The 22,940-nt window shown below is 56.0% G+C and overlaps 1 protein-coding gene across 1 annotated transcript in view; it reads left to right on the forward strand.

The window, feature by feature from the left end:
- The window catches only part of CNTFR (ciliary neurotrophic factor receptor), a 128,169-nt gene extending 119,726 nt beyond the window's left edge, over positions 1-8,443 (forward strand). Inside the window, exons 7-9 of the mRNA XM_026039521.1 lie at positions 6,365-6,545; positions 7,348-7,492; positions 8,270-8,443. Of these exons, the coding sequence (XP_025895306.1) occupies positions 6,365-6,545; positions 7,348-7,492; position 8,270 (327 nt within the window). The 3' untranslated portion in view covers positions 8,271-8,443. The remainder of the gene's footprint in view (positions 1-6,364; positions 6,546-7,347; positions 7,493-8,269) is intronic.
- Positions 8,444-22,940: the final 14,497 nt, after the last annotated feature.

A 22,940-nucleotide genomic window follows, 5' to 3' on the forward strand; every position in this document is an offset into this window, starting at 1 on the left:
CGGGCTTGGCCCTCCCAGAGTTTGTCTAAGGTGACAAATGGGTCCCCTTGCTTGCTCTGCAGCAAGACCCATCATCGCCATTGACCCATTTGTCACCCTAGGTGACAATGGTGATGATGGCTCTTGCTGCAGAGGATGCAGGAGGAATCCCCACCGGCGTCGGGCACCCACAGGAGGTGGCACATGGGAGCCCCCCAGCACACGAGCTCCTCGGCATGGGCAGCGATCCCCCTCCGTTGCCCCTGCGCTCTCTGCAAGGGCTGATTTACGCACCACGCCGTGGTGGGCAGGACTGAGCGAGCGCTAATAGGGCAGGATGGATGTGGAGCTGTCGAGCACCACAGGGCCTGATTCAATCAGCGTCTGCTCGCTCCGAGGTTCTTCCTTTCGGGGCTTTAATAGCGCCAGGCCCTGGCACCAGAAAATGAAGCCATCCGTGGTGGAGGTGGCTCTCACGGAGGCGAGCTGTCCATAAATGCGCACACGTGCGCGGGTTGCTCCTTGTGCCGGGAGCCGAACGGCCGCATCCCGCCCGGACACGGGCATTTCTCAGCCGCCCCATCTGCAAAGGTGTCGAAGCGGGACCGTGTGTCACCGACTGTCCCTGCTGTCCCACTCCACCACCAGCATGCTCAGGACAGATGAAACACTTTGGAGTCACGCTCCTCCCTTTCTGGAAGAGGGGCTGGCAGTTTCTTTCCTGCCAGAAAAAAAAAAAAAAAAAAAAAGATGGGATATTTGTAGCCTAAACAGGTTTTTTATTCTCTCCTTTTGGCAGAATCTCACGTTCTGTCTCCTAAATATAAAACATTAAATGTTTAGGGTATCCTTTATTTTTCTCCTGCTTTTAAGTTTGTAATTCAAGCCAGATTAGCATGGTTTCCTCTTCTGTTTTATAGCCCCATCCTGGCCCCAAGCGAGCTCTCCTAATGCTCTCAGATGTTCCTCTAATGGATTACCTAGGCTGGAACTGGATACCCTTTCCTAATGGATTGCTAATAGCCTGTTTCTGGTTTTACAGGCTCCTTCAGTTAACTCACAACAGCAGCGAGCTCGGGGCTCGCACGTGTTGCATCCCGGTGGGCACGTGCGTGCGCCGGGGGCTCCTTCCCGAGCCCCTCAGCCCCACAGCTTCCCTACAGGCTGGAGCGCATGGGACACGCTCCCGGCTCCCACGGCTTTGCATCCAGCACCGTGGGGCTGCCCTAACACCCTGTGCTCGCAGCGCGGAGCAGAGATGCTCGTGACCTGTCGGTGAAGGCAGCCAAACCCGGTCACCATCCACAGTGTCCCCGGGGATGCCCAGGCAGGCTGTGTCCAAACCGGTTCCTGCACCGCAGTGTTTGCAGGCTCCGGACACCAGCCCCATGCACTGATGTCCCATTCCCTGCCCCTGCCACATCCGCTGGGCGCATTGGGAAGCGCGGGCTGAGACCTGGCCAGCTCATTGCGAGCCCTGAGGAGGTATTTCGTGAGCAGCGCCGGAGCCGGAGGCCGGGCCTGGGGAGGATTTCCTCCCGTGGACTGCCAGCAAGTTGCAGATGCCGCCACGGCGCCTAATTGAAGGCACTGGCCCTGCTGACAACATGAAATGTTAACGAAGCGTGAGGCGGGCTGCGCCTCAGATCTCGAGATTTGCATTGAAAGGTCACGAGATATTTAAAGCTAATAATGCGGTCGGGTTCTGTCCTTCCTCTTCTCTTCTGGAAGCGTAGAGGCCCCATCCTTGAGTGTTTTTGAAGGCTGGAAACGTCTTTCTCCAGCAGAAGCAAGAAGCTTGTGCCACCTCGTGACTCAAATTGTTTGGGCCCTCGATCCCCATATGCCAGCCTTGCTGCTCAGCTCCAGGCATCATCGGAGGCGCATTAATTTGCCAAAAATTTAGTGATTTGGTACCGCAGTGAGAAGAGGACGTGATGCTCTGGACTGGCCGCAATTACTCGTGTCCTGTTCCCGGCTGGGGCAGCGCCCGAGGGCAGCGGCCAAGGCACTTGTAGGGATTCCCCCCTCGCCACATGCTGCATCCGTCCCCACGGTGCAGCCCATGCTCCCGCTCCATGCAAAGCCGCCTCTGTGTCAAGGTCACCCTGGGCGCCTTCACCTACAGCTTCACGCCTGGCAGCTTTTATTGCAGCACTTCCCTCCCAGCTGCAAAGCCAGTGATTAAAAAGGGGAAAAAAAAATAATAGGAGGGAGCAAAATGTTGAGGTTGTAATAACGTGAAGCAGAGACCTCGGAGGAGGACGGAGGTGGAAAATGCACAGAAATCACCTTTTCTGCCCCCCAGCTCTGCTTGCCTAATGGCAGGCAGGGCTTGGGTTGTAGACACCATGCAACACTTGGTACCTGACAGGATCCAGCATCCAAAAGCATTCCTGACGTTGGAATTGTCACCGGCGCACACAGGGAGCCCTCGCTGGCCCCTTTCCCCAGGGCAGGTCAAACCCACCACAAGCTGCTCCCCTGTGATCACTGAGGCCAGGAGCACCAAACTGGGCTGTGTGGCCTCCGGGAGCCACATCCCATTCCCGCTTCCCATTTCCTTGACTTTCAGATGGGACTCTGGTGGCAGGAGCCAAGGGAAGGGCCAAGGGGTGACCCGGTGCCTGCTTTTCTGATCATGGACCTTGTCCCATGCCAGGCACCCCCCAGGAAGGAGGAGAAACGCTTAGGCTGGATATTAGGACAGATAAAGTCCCAGTGTCTGGGCTGGAGCCTCCATGGGGTGGCAGTGCTGCCGAGGGGCCAGGGGAGCCCAGCCTGGCCCCGCAGCACGGCAGGGCATTGCACGTGTGCCTTTGCGGCCGCGATGCCCCTCGCTGCCCTGCTGTGTGCGGGGAGCTGGGATGGGGAGCGGGAGGTGTGGGACAGTGCAACGCCGAGCCGCAGCGCCGGGGGGCCGCCCGGCACATTCCCATGTGGGATGCAGAGGGAGAGGCGGCCGATCCTCCTCCCCGCCAGCCTCCGGCGCAGCCGCCGGCGCATCAAGGGCTTGGGGGATTTTTATTTGTGGTCCCCCGCCCCCTTCCAAGGCCATCTGGGCGTCAGGCCTGGCCCCACGGCACCCCAGAGCGCAGGGGCCGCTCCCGCATGGGGGCACCCAGGCAGGGGGGCTGCAGGGTGGGGACCCGCTCCGTTCACCCCTGCAGCACCAGCAGCACTGGTGCGCAGGTTGCAGGGGGTGCAGAGGGGCCGGCGGGGGCTCCGTGGCCACCACAGGGGCTCCGTGGCCACCGCGGGGACTGGGCTGCCGGCCCACGCCACCCTGGACAAGCTGTCAGCAAAATCAGTGCATCCAACAGTTCCTTTCTCCTTCCCGCTCCAGCCCCGCCGCAACGTTTTCTTTTTGCAATGCTAATAGCTCTGCGCTGCACTGGCCGCTGATCCCTCATTAATGTGGGCAGCGCTTCCCAGGCTGCCCCAGTGACTTTTGGCAGGTGCACAAAGGCGGCCTGGAAAGGGCAGCCCCCCCCCCGGCCCCGCCGCATCCCCGTGCGCTGCCTCCCGCCCGCTTTTGTCTCCGGGAGGCAGGGACGCGGATTAAGGAATTTCGCTCTCTGGCTTTGAAGCTGTGTGTCCATCCGTCCCCCCCTGCCATGCCGACCTGCCCTGTTCCCTGTCCCTGAGCTGTCCCGCTCAGAGACGCTGCTTGCAAAGCCTCGGGCTGCAGGGAAGCGGCTGAGCATCATGTGGGGACTAAATTTGGGGGGCTCAGCTCAGACCTTCCATGCTAAGCGCAGACCCAAGAACAGAGCAGGCGGCTCTGCTGGCCAGCACATGGGAGAGGAGACATCCAGTCTATTCCCCTCTTTTATTCCATGTTGCTCAAGGCAGGATCCTCACAGGTTTGATAGGGACATCCTCCCAGGGCCAAGGGGAATGTCCTTCGTGGAGTCCAGGGGGACAACCCTTCCAACCAGGCACAACACGTGCCGAGATCTGCTCAATCCCCCTGTGCCTGCGACGTCCCATCTGCAAACGCTCAGTTGCAAACCGGCTGCATCTGGGAAGAGGCCGGAAGAGCTCCCAAGTGGAAATACTCAGCCTGGATGGCTCTCTGGGCTGGAGGAAATGCTCCAGAGCATCGCCGGGTCAACAGGAGCTCTGTGGCGCTGACTTGTGCCCATGTCTTGCCCAGCCTCCTTGCTGCAGGTCTCAAGAAGAAACCAGGATCATTTGGAGGGTAAAAAAGGACCTAGGGAGATCCACACACGAGCTGGATAACACCATCTTTCCAAGCCCTGGATAACACAGTCTTTCTCAGCCCTGTTCTCAGCCTCCAAGGGTGCTGCCGGTGCAGTGCAGACGGGGCCAGGAGGAGCGTGCACACCAAGGGATCATGCAGCAAGGTTTCATTAATTGCCATTAGGAATTAATCAGTCTCGAGCACCCTGCATCACTGTGCAGCGTGACAGGTCCATATGGGAGCTTTGTGGACGCTGCCAAGAGGCCGCATGGGGACCGGCTGCACGTGTGGCTGGGTGCAGTGGCCAGTGGGGCTGGAGCGGGGCAACTGAGCTAGAACTAGAGGAAATGGCCACAAACAGAAGCACCAAAAGTTCCACGGGAACTTAAGGAAAAAATTCCTGACAGTGAGGGTGACAGAGCCCTGGAACAGGCTGCCCAGAGAGGTTGTGGAGTCTCCTTCTCGGGAGATCCTTCAAACCCCCTTGGACACAGCCCTGTGCCCTGAGCTCTGGGTGACGCTGGCAATTAATGAAACCTTGCTGTGTGAGGGCAGAAAAAAGGTTGTGACACCAGTGCTGGCTCTACATCCCATCCCGTGCAGAGGGGCACTTGACCTGGACTCGGGTATCTTGGGACACCCAAGAGGTGCCCTTGGTCCTGCAAGCCCCACAGGAGGCACCAGTTCTCCAGCTGAGCCGATGGGCTGTGCCAGAGCCCTCGGACCTGTTTGTTATGGACATTGGCCTGGGGAGGAGGATCTGCATTACCCTGAGGCAGTGGTGGGGATAAGGGAGCCTTATCTCCTCTGTCCCCCAGCACAGGGCTGATGGTCCCCACTTTTGGGCCAAGCGAGCAGTTGGGAAGAGGGTGGCACAGATGTCACTGAACAGTTTTCCTAACAGCCCAGGGACATTATGTATTTATTGTGCCTGCTGTTGTAAGGCAGGAACGTGTCCTCTCCAGTGCCCTCCATCCTTGGCAGTGTTCAAGGAATGTGCAGATAAGGCACTTAGGGATCTGCTTTATAAGGCACTTGGGGACGTGGCTTAGCAGGCCTGGTGGTGATGAGTTTACAGCTGCACTTGATGATCTTGAAAGTCTTTTCCAACTCGAATGATTCTGTGATTCCATGATTCTGAGTTCGGAGTGGATTGGGGATGCCCAGAAGCAGTGGGCAAAGCTCAGGTTTAAACCACCGCAGCAGGGGCCACGTCTCTGGAGCTGGCAGGGCAGCTGGTGGCCCAGGCAGCGACGGTGCCAAGACAGAGTTGTTTATTCCAGGCAGGAGATTTGGACACTGCTTGGTCCTGTCCAAGGGCTGCAAGCCCAACCCGTGGGGCAGCAAAGCGACACTGCAATGGGGACGTGCCCAGGAAGAAACCTCTGCCCAGCCCCAGCAGCGATGCCCGCGGAGCGGGTGCACACACGAAGGGGCACCAGGGTGCAGCGGGCATGGGTGCAAAACAGCCTGCCCTGTCCGAGGGGGAGCCTGCAGCATTTGCTGGATTTTGGTGACCTCTAGAGGAAGCTGCTCGGCTGCAGGAACAGGCCATCCGCAGCTGGAGCATCCCCTGCATCCCTGGGCGATGCCCCTGCCCAAAGCCCAAGCAGCGTCCAGCCCAGCTCAGGGGGTGCTGGAGGGACAGACTCCCCCAGCACAGGGGCCAGGCAATGCCTGCCCGCTGTTTGCATGCATCCAGCTTTGCCTTCCCACGCCAGCCCTCAGCCCCCGATTTGCTTTTTTTCCCCTTTAGCATAAAGGGCTTGTTAGTCCCTGCTATTTTCTCCCCGCAGCCGTGCTTAGGTGCAATAAAATCAGCCCTTTATCGTCCTCCAGCTGAGCTAAATGCCCTGCTCGCCGTGCGCGTCTTGCTGCCTCCCGGTGCTTGGGGCTTCCCTTGGCTGTGAGACTGCGGCTCCTTCCCGGCTCCCTACCTCCACAGTGGCACCAGAGACACTTGGTCAGGGCAAAGCTCTTGCTGGGGGTACAGGCAGCGAGGAGCACCCAAAATGCAAGGCCGGGCAGGGAAGGGGGCACAGAGCTAGTGGCTCCCATGGTTGTAGGAGCGCGCCGGGACGCTGGCGATGCTGGCACCGGTGCGGTGGCCGTCCCCACCTCTGCCACCCGGCGCGCGGGCGGCTCCGTGGTGACACCCCTCTGCTCCTGCCTGCGCAGGTGGAGCTGTCGGACGGGACGTCGCACACCATCACGGACGCCTACGCGGGCAAGGAGTACATCATCCAGGTGGCGGCCAAGGACAACGACATCGGCACGTGGAGCGACTGGAGCGTGGCGGTCCACGCCACCCCCTGGGTGGAGGAGCCCAAGCACCTCACCACCGAGGCCCAGATGACAGGTGAGTGGCACCCTGCGCCAGCGCGGAGGGAATCCGGGCAGTGCCCGGGCTCCTGGCACTGCCTCTTTCCAAGCCTCACAGCACAGCCCCGCGGCCCTCTCCCCTCCGGGGCTGTGCAGGACCCCCAGGGCTCTGCTGCCTTTTCTCCCTTGGCCTCTCCTCCCTGCTGAGCCTCATTCCCAACCTCCCAGATGATGCACAAGGCATTCAGGTGGAGGACACACACCGGGGCACCGTGCCCGTGGGTCCCCATCCCACCCCATCCACAGGCTGTGTCACAGCCCCTCACCCCACAGCTACATCCCTCCAAGGCCCCGGCTGCTGACTCAGCGCTCCCGCTCCTGGCATCCCGCTCGCCGGGATGCACTAAGCACGTCGGCGGGGATGGGGATTTATTATCATTCACGAGAGCGCTGGCCCCCCGCCGCCCTCCCCCCCGCACCCCTCCGACCCCGCGCCGCGGCTCGGCGCGATGCCAGCCCGAGATGAAAGCCGCGACGTTAACAAGCCTCCGTTTCTAGGAAAGCGCTGGGACTGCATCCAAGCGCGCCCTAGCAGTGCCGCTCTTCCCAGAAGCACCGGAGCGGCCCCGCGCCGCTGGCACGGGCGCCTGGGCAGCCCCGGTGCGCGGAGCCGCGCCGGGAGCGTCTCCAAGCCTCGCGTGCCGGCCAGATGTGCAGGAGCCCCAGGATGCTGGCACCCCCGGCTCCATCCCGGCCCCGCTCCGAGCTGCACAAGTGCAGCCCGCGGTAGCCTTGAGGCTTCCTCAGCTTCCCCGGCCATCCGTTGTCTCTTCCCACAGAGACGACGAGCACCAGCACCTCCTCTTTCATGGCACCCCCCACCACCAAGATCTGCGACCGGGGGGCCATCGTGGGCAGTGGGGCCGTGGCAGTGTGTTGGACAGCTGGACTGGTCTTGGCTGCCTACAGTGTCTTCTTTATTTAGTGAGTATTCCCGAATTAGGGGCGCTGGAACTGGGACAGGAGTGCTGGGTGAAAGAAGGGGTGGGAAGAGCCCATGGGCTCTATCTTGGGTGGGAAAAGGGGGTATTTTTACCCAGCTTTGTGTGAGTGGTGCTGAGAACAAGTTTGGGCTTGCGTGCAGTTCCTTCTGCTTGTCCCAAATTTGGCAAATCGGGCATTGCATCGTCATCTCCACATGGTTTTTCAAACCTCACCCACGGAGCCTCTTCCTATGGAGCTGAATTAGATGCTCCCTTCTCTGCAAACCTCCTCCCTTTGCCGCCTCTGCTCTCCCAAAAAAAGAAATCTCCAGCACATCGACGGCCTTTTCACAGCGACAGGAGTGCAACCGCCTGAAATGAGAAGATCCAAAGACGCGTTTCAAAACTGTTCTTGGCTGGGCTTGAAAGGAATGGGAATGGGAATGTGTGCACGCTCGCATGTGCATCCTTGCATGCCCCGTGCATGTACACATGCACACCTCACACACACTGCGTGTGCGTGCAGTGCCCCACCACACAGAACAGCAGACCGTGGAGCTGTCAGCCTGGAGAGCCCCTAAATGCCCATGCTGGATAGGGGGGAATCAATCCCACCATCAGCCCGCGTGTCGTGGGTAAAGGACCTGTCTGGTGAGCACCCGCTGCCGGGTGCCCCACGGGGATGGAGAGCAGGGTGCGGTGCTGGGAGGAGGTGATGGAGCTGGTGGGTGCATTGGGGAGGGATGCACTCGGTGACCCCTCTTCTTCCCCCTTGCAGATCCCTGTCCGCTGCTGCCCAGCAGAGACAACGTCCCACCACCACCGCCGCCACCGCCACCACCGCCCTGCGCCCCCGCCCCGGCTGGAGTCTCTTTCTCCTGGATTTTGCACATGTTGAGGACATATCCCGCTTCTCGCCACGGCCCCGGAGGAGCAGGGAGCTGCCCTGTCCCCACGCCCCTCTCCGGACTCGGCACCAGGGCCCGTTCCCCACCGCCCTTGCCCCCCGGTGCCGGCACCCCCGGGAGCCCGGCGCCCCTTGGAGAAGCGCCGGGATGCCGCCCAGGAGCAGCCCGGAGCCGGGCACAGCCACACCAAGGACGTGCTCACGGCACCGCCGCTGCAGCGGAGCGCCTGGAAAAGGGGACGGGAAAATGGGGAGCAGGGAGGGGGCACCCACGGACTGAACTCGCTTCCCTCTGGAGCACACGGCGAAGCTGGAGGGGCGCTGGGATGGGAGCAGGGCTCGCTGCAGGAGTGACTGGTGGCTCCCGCAAGGGGGGCGCTGGCCCTGTTTTAACGGAGGAAAAGGGGTTAAAACCCTAATAAGAAAAAGGCAGGTCCGCTCCCCAGCCCGCAGGCTCCTCGCTAAGCATCCCAGGGCTGCGCTCCGACCTCGGCGCCCCAGAGACTTCCCGGAGCAGCCTTTGCCTGCCCCATCCCCGTCCCATCCCCGCCTCTTAACCATGTCGGATCCTGGGAATCGCCTCCACTCACATCTTTGTCTTATCCATGAACCAAGCCAGAGTAGTTCTGCTGTTTCCACCGAGCCGGAGCCCCCAGCCCCACGGCCACCCCCGACCCCTGCTCCGCTCTCCGCCCTGCCCCAGGGCCTGTTTTGTAAAGACAGCTCCTCTCGTTCCTGCCTGGACCCAAGCGCCGTATTTAATACCGTACGTCCTAGTATTCCAACTGTTGACATGCTGTATTTGAATTTTTTATAGATGTATATATATAAAAAGAAAATAACAAAAAAAAAAAAAAAACCCCACACACGCACACACAGACACACACGCACACCGGAAGAGACCGTCTTCATTAAATGATCATTTCATGACCACTGACAGCCCCGGGGAGTTATTTCCAGCCTCAGGGGGCAGGTTTGGCTGCCTGCTCCAGGGCACGATGCTGGTTGGGACGGGGAGGATGTGGGTACAGTGGTGGCACCCTAAGCACCTTGAACCACAGCATCACCTCCCGGGTGGTGCTGAACACCCAGTAGTGGCTTCCAGAAGGTCCAAGGAGGTGCTTGCTTGGGTGGCCACCATCCGATGGTGCTGTGCCAAGGGGGTTGCACATAGGGGCATGACCCTAGGGTTCAAGAGTCCCCCTAGGGCTCTGGGTGCCCCTTGGCACCTTGCTGGGAGGATGGAGAGCTGACTCCATGTCCCACACACCGGGGCATGTGCAGAGGACACACAGTGAGCATTAACGTACTCTCCTCGCCTGGGTAATAATTTCATGTCACAAGAACGGCTTTTGCCCAGGTGCTTCGAATTAAACTTTCATCAAGGTCATCTCGAGGAAGGGCAGGGCTTGCTGAGACCCAGCTCAGCAGCAGACTGTGCTGACGGCTGCAGCTGGCGGTGGTCACACAGGACCTGGGAGCTGCCCCGGCTCATCCCCGGAGCGCTGCAATCCATGAACACAGCCATGCAATTAGTTTCCCTCCCCAGCCTCTCCGCACTGGGATGTTCCATGGGATGCATTGCCTTTCCAGGTGGACATGTGATGCCTTTCCAGGCACCAACTCAAGGTTGTGGTGAGAGGACACCCTGTGCCTCCTGCTGCTTGACTTTTAATGCCTTAGTTGACTTTTAATGGAGCTCTAAAACCCTCCCACCAGCCCCTCATTGACCCAAACCCACTCACCACAGAGCCACAGGCCAGTTCCTGGGCCCATGGGTGGTTTCAGAGAGGCTCTGCAGGGGCAAAATCCCCCTGCTCCCTTGGCAGAGAGAGACGAGGGGTTCAGCACCTCCTGCACAGCCCCTCGCTTGCAAGCACCAGGCAGAACCAAGATACTGTTCGACCTTGGGGAAGGAAAGAGCCTGATCTCCGATGGCCCCTGGTGTCCCAGCAGCATCCCCAGGGTCTGCAGGGGCAGCAGAGCCACACGTGCAAAGGGCTCTGTGCACTGCATGCAGGGCAGGGGTGCTGGGCCCTCACGGGGTGCCCTCACCCGTGTCCTAGCAGAGCTGCTCCTTCGGATGTCGGAAGTCTCCCGCTATCCCGGCAGCAATTTTCCTGCCCAGATTTCTTCCCACAAAGCTGCAACCTTTGTGCCCAGCTGGTGCAAGCTCGGAGCGCACCGTAATGCCCTTTCCATTCCTCATTCCGCAAGGAAGCAGCTAGTTTAGAGCAGTCCTTTTGCTGCGTTTTACCCTCACCAGAAGTTGCCTTTCCCATGCAGAAACCCCTGCCCCCAGACCCACACCTTCCAAGGCCTCCTGCTTTCCAAGAGCCCCCTCCCCAGATGGACGGACAGACAGACAGGACAGGACAGAGCCCGAGGGCAGCGTGAAGCCGCGTGCAGGCGCTGGCTGCGATTTGCACCGAGCGCAGCCCAGCTCTGCCCCTTGCACCACCGAGGTTCCCCGGTTAATGTCTCGTTACCAGACAACATGCCTCTGTCATTTATTAATGTTTCATTAGTGTTAAAAACATCTGGTAATTAATTATGCACTAATTATGGATTCACAGCGTTAAAAGCCGGCGTAATCTACCATAGCAAATGGCTCTTTGGGCCGGAGGGGATGGGATGTCTCTTAGCATGGAAGAAAATGCCAGGCCTGGCCCTGGCTAGGGGGGAAGTATCCCAGACAAGCAGATTAGCTTCATTTTTGCCGGAGGTTTTCCAGCCAGATCTGCAGGGCTGCCTGGAGGCACCACTGGCTTGCAAAGCAAAAACCTGCCCCTCTCCAGCCCTGAAAGGGAGGTGCTCCAGGTGCCAGGCCAGCAAGGGCCATAGGAAAACCCATCCAGGAGCGGTGGGTGACACACGGAGCCCCCGGCACTTGCTGTCCCCTGCAGCCGGACTCCAGGAAGCGGCTTGTCAGGATTAAGCAGCAGTCCATAAAGCAAGGGGTGCTGCACAAGGCCGCCTGCCGAGCGCCCTCACGATATTGCCTACAGATGTGCCGAGATGTTGCTAACTCAGGAAGGTCCCCGGGGAGCATCCCTGCCAAGCAGAAAATCCATCCACTTAGCAGTATAAATCCATACAGGAAGAAAGAGGGAATTAGAGCGCTCGGAGAGACCTGTGCATCATATAACATGAAATCCAATACAGCGGCCGGGCGGAACGGGTCCCTGCGTCTCCCCAGCACATCCGCGGCAGTAAATCCCACCTTGAGTGTCGTTTTCGGCGGTTGCTGATGCACCCGCAGCCTCACGCTGAGCCCGAGGCCTGGCTGGCTCTGGTGGGGGTCAGGAGGGGAGCAAGGAGCCGCTTTCGGACTGCGATGCTGCACGGGACGCAGGCAGGAACGTTGCTGGAGGAGCAGACCGAGCAGCAGAGGAGCCCAAGCCTGCTGGGGTCATCACACCCTGGAAATATCCCTACAGTTTTGCCAGCTGTTTTATGTTCCTTGGGTTTCTTTCTGTTTGGCAGGGAAGACACCGAATAAAGCCCTAACTTCAGTGCAAGGTAAATGACCTTAAAGACCTTGGATTACCTGAGACCCCACTGTCACTCTCTGCAGCGGTTCAGCAGAAGACAAGAGCAATTCGCTGAACAGAGAGTTGTTTGGTGTGTCTCTAGGTCCCCTGTGCATGTCCCTGACAGATTGCAGTCTTCCACGCATGGTTTTCTTCCCTAGTTACAGAAGGTGGCACTGGAGATACCTCTGGGTCCCTAGTAACCACAAGAGTCCAGGAATTCTCATGTGTCTATACAGCAGAGGTTCTAGCAGTGTTAGGTGACAGACCATCAGAGCAGACTGCCATGGGCAAGAGCGTTTCACTCTCTCATTCCTTAGTGGCTCCAGATCAAGGTTAGAAACCTCTCCTGAAGAGGCTCTCAGTCATTTGAAGAGGTCCAAAGGACTCTATCTTACCTCCTCTACCCTCAATGGTTCAGCCTCTACCCAGGCATTGTGCCCATGGTCCCCAGACACCACCATGTGCATCTTCAAGCCCTCTCTCCCCTTCAGACCACCTCTTGCACCTTCTCATCCCACCATGGTGCTACGGCCGGACACGCAGAACCTACCGATACCTCCTCACATCCCCAGCTCCCATTCCAGGTGCTGCTCCCACTCCAGCCTCCTGCTCCAGCCCCCACTGACTACTTGCTCTGACCAGGGCTGAGCCTAGGCTCCCAAAGAGGCTTCACCTGGCAGCTCAGACACTGAGCTGGGGACCTTTACTGTGCCCTGGGGAAGCATCCTCAACGCCGAGGAATGCAAGAAGCATCGCACGGCACAGTTTGACACCAGTGATCATGCACAAAGCGTTCAATTCAACCTCCAGAACTAATGTTTTCATGCACCATCTCACTCCTTGCCCAAATCCCTGATTTTTAGCCACAGGCTGGAGCTTACAGCACCTTAACCCTCCCAACACTCACACACAGTAGCTGAGCACAGCCTGAGCGACTCAACTGCAGCACGCAGACCAGACCACACCAGGGTCCCCTAATAACCAATTGACTCTTTTTTCTCCCTTTCAAGAAAAAGCCAAGCATTAATTTGGCTTCTGCCACTCTGTTTATCTAATAGCATCTCTGATTGATTGCCTTATTTATAACCCAGATCCGGTGTCTGGGCTGCTCGACGGAGACGGAATGATTGATGGAAAGAAGACAGCCAGGAGGGGACTTAATGGAGCTGTGCGGCTGAGCGGTGGAGCAGTGGCTTAGGCATGAAATGTAAGTGTCTCCCAGAAGTCTGGGATCCTCGTGCTCCATGTGCGGCTCCCAGGAAAGCTGCCGGGTGCTGGTAAGTGCCGGGTGGAAGCTGCATCCTTCCTGTGCTCGGATGGGCAATGAGGAGCTGCCAGGGGTTGCCTTCAAGGTGATGCTGGCAGCCTGGAGGAGGACAGGGGGATGTAGCCAAAAGGGGCTAAATAGAAGGTTTTAAATAGCCCCTGGGAAGTTTTTCACCTTCAGGATGGAAATAGTGGTTCAAAGGCATGAGAACAGCTTGCCCATGCCCAGGCTCCAGCTTGGCCTTCCAAATCCTTGCCTGGCAAGCTGGGAATGCAGTCCTTGCAGCATCAGACAGTGCAGCAAGAAGAGTGTTTCTCCAGAAGAAATGCTGCCGGGTGAAGTCTTGCCCTTCTGCAGACTGGCAGCATCTTCCAGAGGTCCAAGTTGTGTCCCAGGTCAGACCAGGGCTTTCTTAGCAGAGGTTTCCCTTTCTCCAACACATTCAGTGAATGGGAACCCCAGCAGAGTTACGCAGCCACCAGTGATTCACCCCATGGACACTGTGGTCACTGCGAAACACTGGCAGACAGGGGAGGAACTGAAGTCCCCAGAGGCCGTGACATTACTGAGGGTCACAGAGGAATGTGTGCTGGCTGGACACAGCCCATTCCTGCAGCCCGACCCACCTGCTCCGGGCCGGCTCGTAACCAGGAGTTGCCTGAAAACTCCAAATCCCAGAGAAGACGTTTAGCTTTGCTTCGAGCCAAAAGTAAACCCTCATCTTGTCCATAAAGATCAGTTTTGTGGAAAAAAAAAAAAGAAAAAAGGAACAAGAAAAAGCCAACATATTGATTCAGTCAAAATATTTCATTCTTGTTTAATGGTCTTTATTTTACGTCTGATCATAACAGATAATCTAACCCAAGTTTAGAGCAAAGCCAAACAGAAAGTTGTTTCATTATGGAAGCTCCAACAGCCAGTCTCAACACAGCCAAACTCCACTCCCTTCCTCATTTCTTGTTTTTCCCGGTGTCTTTTTACATCTGAAGCTTTAGCAAAATCAAAGTGACTTTACAGATAGCAATGTAGTTGCTGTAGATCTGAGCTCTGGAAGGGAAACCAGCTTGGGGATAATTCTCCCATCCTGCCAACGCTCAGTGTCTTAGCAGTCCCACCACCTCAGCACAGTAAACTCTGCCCAATGTCTTATTGCAGAGATTTATCACTTCCTGAAGGAATCATCCTCTGATTCTTGACCCGTATTTTCCATTAAAAAGGCAAATAATCCCCAGCAACTGCTGGCTGAGGCCTTCAGAGCGGGCAATGTTGTCCCAGGTGCTTGCTCTGGTTGCGTGGAGGTTGGTGTGGTGCAGCTTGCTCCCAAAACTCAAACCCAAGCCACAAGGCATCAGCAGACTGGTATGTGCATCCTCCCCGGGTCACTCACAGGGGCCAGGAAGGTCCGTGCTCCTCCGTTTGCCACACGTGTGATGTTCCTGCAACCCTGCCACGCACCTCAGGCTGGGGGGGAGGAAAGGGCCAAGACGGGGTGATCCTTGCAGGATGTTAGACGAGGCCGTGACGGAGGGGCCTCCGAGCGGAGGGAGCGGAAATGGCCTTTGATGTGGAAGCTCTCCTTTCACAAACACAATGACTTGCAGAGGAGTTTTATAAACATGGCTATTGTTGCTCCATCCCTTTGGTGGGAACAGATGGTCCGAGCTCTCTGCTCAGCCCCCCCTCCTCTTCCCTCACCCCCCACCCCCATTAATAAAGCCCCGGCTATTCCAACACAGCTAAGGTTTTCCCAAGGGAGATCAATAAATAAATGTAATAACAACAAAGGGGCCCAAGCAGACGAGATTTTGTTACAAAGAGGCCTCATCTCCCCCTCCTCCTTTCCGGGCGAGAGTCATTGCGCACAGGCACAAAGGGAGAGGTTTCTCCATCAGCCCTGTCCGCGGGAAGCAGGGATGGGATTGTCCCACCACACGAGGCTGTCACCATTTGGAAGCTCCTTTTTCTCCAGTTAGGACAAGCAACACATGATGTTGGTGGCCACCGCGCACCCTGGACCATTCGACCCACAAGGAACATGGCTCTCGCTTCCCACAGACGTCTCCTTCCCCTTAGGAAGTAACCAGGTGTCAACGTGACCTCAAGGACAAACTCCATCAGCCCTAGAAGTGTGACGTGCAGGTACTCTACCCTTCCAAGATCCTTCCAAAAGAGCTGCTTTTCTTCAAGATGATCAACAGGGTCTAAGCAAAGATGATCAACAGGGTCTAAGCATGGCCTTGGTGTTCACTGGACACCAGAAAAGCCATATTTCAGTGAGAAGAATCTAGACTCTTATTTGAGGTAAAGAGAGAACAGGTTAGTAGAGTATCTCCAAGACTCTAATTTGCTGAGGAAGAGGCTGAACCTGGCACTCCTGTGATGGGCACTTGTCATTTGGATCCATGGGCTTTGTTAACACACGGACCATCTTCGAGCCCTGCTGCTGCCTTCCCTCTCCACGCAGGCGTCCAGCAGCCGTGGGCCAGCTCCTCCCCAGCTAATCCCTGCCGTTCGGTCAGGACGGGATGTTGCTTTTATTTGAGCAGAACTTGTGCAGCTGGGGGTCAATGAGATGAAACACGTCTCATACACACACCACCACCCCCCAGCCCAGGACCTCCCCCTCCAGCCCTGCCAAGCCACCCTGGGAAGGCCCCCCCCTTCCCCCTAGCCCTCACTCATAAAAAAAAAATCAGAACTCTTGTTATCATCTCACATAAATGTGGATTTCGAGCCCCGTCAGTCACCAGACACGTCCCGCAATCTGTGCTGGCTCCAGACAGCTGGAGGCGCTTGCTGGAGAACCAGAATGACTTCATTCTGCCTCCCACGAGCAGGGTTACCCAGAGGGTGCAGGGAGGGGAGCTGGGAGAGCTCATCCCCATCCCCATCCCAGCAGCACAGCCCGTTCAGTTCCCTGGCCAAGCGATGATGGAGAGCTCTGGGCCCACCAGGATGCGTGCTGGATGACCCAAAGGGTTAGCCCATGGCTGACAGCAAAATGAACCAGGGAATAGAAGCATCCGCATGGGTGCAAGTGAAACAACGGTTCTGGGTTTCCATCCCTGCAAGGTTTATGAGGACTGACCTAATACCCCATGTACTGAGCACCTGGGACAGGATAAATCTCGCTCTGCCTTGGAGTGGAGATGCATGGGGCTGGCAGAGAGGGCAGAGACTGCAGATGTATGTGGGAATATGGCAATGGGGAGCTAGGTCCTGCATCAAGCTGTACATTGCTTCAGGGCCATCCTTGTGGTCCTGCTCTCTGGTGAATGGAGCAGGACGTGCTGAAGGCAACAAGTTAGGACAGAGGCACCAGGAGAGGTGAGAGAAGGGGAGAACACAGTGTTTTCACAGGCATTCATCATGCCCAGCTGGAGATGGCCCTTCATCAGGTTAGATTGGAACCACCTGGTAGCACAAAAGTGCCTCCAGGTTTTGGTGGATCTTCCCTTCTCATCATCACAGCATCCTCTGGCTTTTGGTGTCCATCTCACCTGCCTGTGTCTCTATTCCTGAAGGTCTAGCAGGACCATACCCCCACCAGGGCTCCATTCTCATCAATCAGCAGAAGGAAAGGTGAAAGTCAAGGAAAATCTACTTCATTCCTGCAGTCAGGGTCCTAGTCTGGAACTGGAATTCAGCTCTATCACACTCAACAAGGTCCTATCCCAGATGCTTCTTAGCTAATGCTCCCTGGTCACCTTTCAGAGGGAGAAATATGCCAAAAGAGAAAAAAAATAAATATCTCTTGGGCCCATCAGTGAGTTTCCTGGGGTGCATTTATTCAGAAACGGGGAAATGACGGGATGATCTTCTGGCTTTGCCTTCTACAGCGAAGGTCCAAAAGCCACTGTGCAGTGTGAATCCAGCATGCTCTTTGGCCCTGATTTGGAGTCCACAGAGCCCAGAGCAGGTTCCAGAGCCTCCTGCATTGCTCTGCAGATGCTCTTGGCAAAAGCTGTCCTCACACAGCCAACTGTGGAGATGCAGAAAACTCCTGCAGCATGTGCTGGTCTATATGTCACAGGGCGCCTAGGGGGAACTCATGCCCTCCTGAAGGACCATGGGGATCTGCTGGGATCTTCTCAGTTCCATAACTGGCATCAGTGTGTAGGTACCTGGATCTGTAGATGTGCAAAGCTCACACTGAATCCATCCCTTCTTTAAGTCCTACCAAGGACCTCCTAGGGATGTGGGGAGCAGCCAGCAGCAGGCATCTAGTGCTGAGCTGGCGGGGGGCTTCCTTGTGCTGTGCAAAAGCAGCAGGGGTTTCGGTCTGCACCCCACTTCCCCTGCTTCATGGAGCGCTGATCTGGATCTCTGCCTCGGGAGCCTGGCAGGGAGGTAGGAGCCTTGCACTGAGTGAATTATAATTATATTTTTAAGAAAATAATACAAAGCAGGTGGCTAAGCTTGAAGGTGGATAAACGCCCAGAGCACCTGGCTAAAGCCAAGTGTGAGCTTAGTCTTGGGCCCTTTGAAGTCAGCGCATCTTTGTGCTGTCGGTGGGTTTGGGGATCAACCCCTTTGTGGATGCCTCCTACCACTGCTCTGGTAATTTATAGATGTGCAAGGCTGTCCCGACGGCTCCGCTGTGAGCAGCCAGCACCAACCCCATCCAGCTGGCCTGCTTGGGCTTGCTTCCCATGGATAGCTCTGCAGGAAGACCAAATCACCCCCGAAAGCAAACTTTGCACTCTATGATGTCCAAACCACCCGTCACAGGCTTCCTGAGCCCCTCAGCACAGTGACAGCATCCTCTGTCACGGGCCCTGTGTCCCTGGATCACGTTACCTGTCCCGCTTGACAGGCAGCCCATTGAATAACAAATGTGCCTGCGCTTTAATTACTGCACCGTGCATCCTCCTGTGCTATTTGGTTGGATAGCTCATCTGTTTGAGGAGCTGGAGCAATGCTTACCGAGCTCTGCAGCACAAGTCTCCGGATTTTCAGGCCTTTAATATTCACTCTGATCTGTTCATGAGTTATTCATAGGGAATGGGAACTGCTTCACAAGAGAACTCTCTCCAAATTGCAAGCACTTCTGAGGCATCTTGCAATCTGCTTGTGCAGGGAAAGGAGGGGAAAGGAATAAATAAATGATTATTTACAAATTATTTACTTGTCTCCGCTAATTTCCATGCTGTTTACCTGGCAGCAGTCGGAAGTCAGGAACAATTAGAAAAGAGTTTTTCGACGTGCATCAGTGGCTGAAAGTTTTGCCATGTGAGGGAAGAAAACCCATGCAACAGAAGAGCAGGATGAAGCTGGTTCTGCCTGCCAGGGTTGGGCTCTGTGCTCCAGAAGGCATCACTGTGAGCAAGGTCCCAGAGCAGCACAAGCAAGCAACACCTCCAGATGTCTCTGCTGAGCTGGCCGTCCCATCGTTGCAGATGCTGACCCATCTCCAGATCATTCCTCTCTGAATGACATCTGGGCAGGCAGCCTGCAGGCCCAGAAATGTCACAAATCTTTTCAGCTACCCAAAATGCAGCAACTCAGGCAGGCATCAATCTGAGTCTCTTTTTTCTGTCACAGCTCATCATGATGCTTCGAGTCAAGTGCAGGATCTTGCTTCTCACCTTCAAGAGTTGCTGAAGGTCATTAAGTTCCTAAGGCTACTGTGTTCTTCAGAGGTCTTCCAGATGATCAAGATCTTACCAGGAGATTGTTCTCTGGTCAAGAGATGGCAGAGTTTTTTTGCAAGACCCTAGGATGGTCTCCGGTGTGAGCTGCTCAACACTGACCTTGCTCTCTGCAAACTTCCAGCTCATCACTTTCTGCAGCTGGATGGTGAATCGTCTTTGGTAAATCATCTCCCTTGGCCTTATGGAGAGGGAGTTTATCCCTCTCATGCAGCCATCAGAGAGACCATCAGCTGCCAGAATTGATCGTTATGCTCCTATTCATGACTAAGTACAGAGGCTCTGATGGAGGCTACCATTCCTGCTTGCCGACCAAACCTTGCATGTGCAGCTACTGCTTCATGCCTACTGCCAAATCGCTCTGAATCACTCCCAGTCACCTAGAGTGACTTAACTTCTGCAGTGAGGGGGATACAGACTACAAGCCCCACGCATGTTCTGGTTGGTAAACCTCTACATGGTGGGGACTTTCCATGCTCCTTGGGGGAGTCCTGCTCTAACTAGAGCGACTGAGAGCAGGCAGATGATTCTGGACTGCTCTCATCCACCCAGTACCCATCTGAATAACGAACTGCGCCTGAAAATGTCTCTTGATGAAACCCAGACATGCTCCAGGTAGTGCTGTGAGCCATTAAAAAGGAATAAGCACGAGCTTATCTGCCAGGACTCCACGATTTCTAAGCACAAGTAAACTAGTTGATGCATATATCTATCCAAAACGCCCCCAAATAAAAGGCCTCACAATAAAGCCATCATTAGACACCAGCAAGTCACCAGGCAGAACGACCCAGGCCTCTGGCCATGCTGTAGCAGTTGGGGGTATTTGCTTAATCACCCATGCTAGCAAAAACACATGTCCAGATGCGAACATCTGGATTTGCAACCCCTCTGTCATGTGTGCAGAGACATTGCAGCTGGGGAGGCACGGGGCAAAAGGCAAATGTCCGGGGGCCCTTTGGCACGGGACGTGGGTGCAAAAGCCGTGAGCTCAGAGCCAGCACGAGCTGCCCAGGAGCTGGCAGCAGGGTCCTCACTTGCACCAGGCTGCAGATCTGCCCCAAACCCCCCTCCAGAGCTGAGGTCTCTGGTGTGAGATGAACACCGAACAAATACCCTTCCTTTCTTTCCTGCCGCAATAACCCTCTTTAACTTCTCAACTTATCACCTGCGCAGAAGTTGATAAAATTTTCAAGCTAATGGTGTCTCCAGTAATGATACTGCAGATGTACAAACTGCATCCCGGGATGAATAAATTATAGGAGGCAGAGTAAATTGCCATGGGAAGGACAGCAGCTGTGGCCTGGAAAACAGATGGCTTCGCTGTTGGACACAGCTTGGCCTTGATGTGGGGCACGCTCACGGGCTTGGCCCTTGTGCGGTGGCTCTGGTGACCACCGGAGCACACGATGGCAGCTGGCAGAGTGGTTGCACTGGCCTGTTAACACCAGCAAAGTGGGTCTTGGGGCCAGGAGTGAAATACGGCCCTGTCTGGGGGCTACTGGCCTCTCTGTGTCCTCCTGTCACTTCTGAGACGGCTGCTGGGACCTGTCGAGCCCTGGTGGCACTGCAGAGCGTGGAGGTGAGCCGGGGGTGGCAGAGGAGCCGGGGACATGTGGACAGGCAGCCTCAAGTGGCTCTGCTGCCTGTGTCTCACCGAGACCAGCACAGACCTCTGCGGCCCCGGGCACATTCCGAGGAGCCCGATGCCGCAATGGGGACTCCGGCGGGGCTGGTAAATGACAGACACTTTGCTCCCAGAGCCCGCAGTGTCACACGACACTCTGGCAGAAACACATCTCTCTGACACACAGCCAGCAAGTGCGGCTCCACCTCGAGGAGCCGCGTGGCTCGTGCCCAACGCCGAGCCCTGCACGCTCGCGTGGTCCCGGCAGCGCGGACCGTGGCAGGACGCTGGTTGCAAGCCCGTGCTGGGAGCACACGCCAGCAGCGTGCGCTCCTCCCCATCCCCGCTGCTCGCGTTCCTCGGCTTGCAAGGTAAAAATCCCAACGCACTGGGATTTTTTTGCCTCTTCCACCCTTTTCTTCCCAGCTCTCTACAGGTTCCTGCATTCCTCTGCCTTCAAGCTCAGGTGCCCATCACCAGCCCGCATCTTGCCTTGCTACCACGTTCCTAGCTGCATTCAGGGAGTAAAACGTATCTGCAAACTCCCCTCCACAAGGAGGAATTCATCCCATCGATGGCAGTGATTGCTGTGTCCTGCTCACACCTCATCCATGGTGTTACAGCCTGGCATAAGAGCTCCTCTGAATACAGCCGTGCCCCACAAGGCCAGGAGAGCAGCAGGATGGAGTCTGCCAGATCCCTATATACCAAGTGCCACTTTTCTCTCTAATATATCCTGTCAGTTTTTGTCCGCAGAGCCCCTGCCCAAAATGCTGTCCTGTGCATGAGATACTGCAGTGCCCCACCAATGCAGGATGCCAGGGGCTCTGGAGAGGCATTGCCATGGAGAACACAGGAGATATTACCCCCTTTAACGGTAAGATTTTAACCAAAATCTTACTAGAAAATGCAATTTCCAGTGTGTGCTGGCCCGTGCATTGCCCCTAGGGCACACAGCCCCAGGGCTTTCAGTGCCTCCTGTAGCCACACACACGTCACCCACACTCCTGCCAGAAGAGCAGCTGTCCCGAGAATGCAACTAGCTTTGAAGGCTTCCAAGAGAAGAATTACAGGTGCCCTTGAAACAAGAAGGATGCTCCAGGGGACAGAAAGGCTCACATCCCCAAGTCTTGCAAAGGGGACCATGTGGGGTTGATTTTAGGCTCTGAAATCCATGGTTTACCTGAACTGCTCTGTGCCTCATGTGTCTTATAGAAGCTAAAATGCCAGTGTTAAAGAGATGCTGTGGAGAAAGAGGGGGTCATATTCTGGGAATGACCATTGTCCTTTGTGGATCAGAGGGATCAGGAGCAGTGGGATGAATGGAATGCATGCTCTCCCTGTACCTGGCGTGAGGAAAAGTAGGGTTTTACAAATAAAACCTTGGTGCCAGGAGCAAGCAACCAGGTGGCACAGAGACCATGAGGAGCCACAAGCATGCACTGGTGCTGGCTATATTAACAGCACAGATGTCAATCAAAGAAGAAGGGACATCCCTATTCCAATACTTGTACCAAAACTGGAGAGAAAAGTACCAAGAGTATCCCCACACCCCAAAACATAGCCCTCTGTGTGTGGCAGGGCAGGATGGAGGCTGGCAATGGTACCATCACCCAACGAGCACAGAGCTGAGTGTCCCTGGGGGTAGAGACAGATCCATTAGGGAACAAAGACCTTTTCATAGTCTATTTGCCTCTTTGGGCTCAAGGAACCCAACCTAGGTGCTTTGGGTTGGTGCCTGTGCCAGTCACCTCCCAGTGCAGTGTGATGTGCAGGACATGCTGGGCCTAAGGGAACTGGCCACCATCAGCAAGAGCAACACCCAGCACCAGTGGTGGCCGCGTTCGCCCCTTGCAAGCAGCCCCAAACACTGCCCGTGTTCCCATGCACAAGGTCTCTGCTACATCATGTGCAGGGAGATGCTCTCTGCGTCTTCAGGCTGAATATCTGGGTTGTCCCAGTCCTGTGATGGGTCCCTCAGGCCAGCACATCCAGCCTCTTGCTTGCACAACTGCATGAAAAATAACCCTACTTTTCTGTAAATACTATATGTTATTAGGTATTTACAGAAATACGTGTAAATACCATGGGGCACACAAACGACACTTTCAGGCCCTCAGAGCACAGGGATCCAGTTTCTCGTAGGGTTGCAGGGATTACTCTAAGCGTAGCTCAGGGAGGGAATAGAGTCACCTTTTCCTTTGTCTGGAGAAAGTTTTACCGTGCTCTGTGACACCGTTGAATTCTCCTTTCTTTCACAGTTTCATTGCCTCGTTCCAGAGTGATTGCACAGCCAAACGTGTCCAAAAGCAGATGGATCCGCTAAGCATTTCTTTGCTACACATTATCTCATACAGTTTGGGTGTAATAAAACTTCCAGGCAGAACAAATCTTCAAGCTTGTGCTGTGCCTTATTTTTAGCTGTGAAGTACGTCTGTTTTAGTGCTTCTAATCCCTAGCTTGG

Source organism: Nothoprocta perdicaria, unplaced genomic scaffold (genome assembly GCF_003342845.1).
Source record: "Nothoprocta perdicaria isolate Ctin4 unplaced genomic scaffold, notPer1 scaffold_10, whole genome shotgun sequence".
In the NCBI taxonomy this organism is placed as follows: domain Eukaryota; kingdom Metazoa; phylum Chordata; class Aves; order Tinamiformes; family Tinamidae; genus Nothoprocta; species Nothoprocta perdicaria.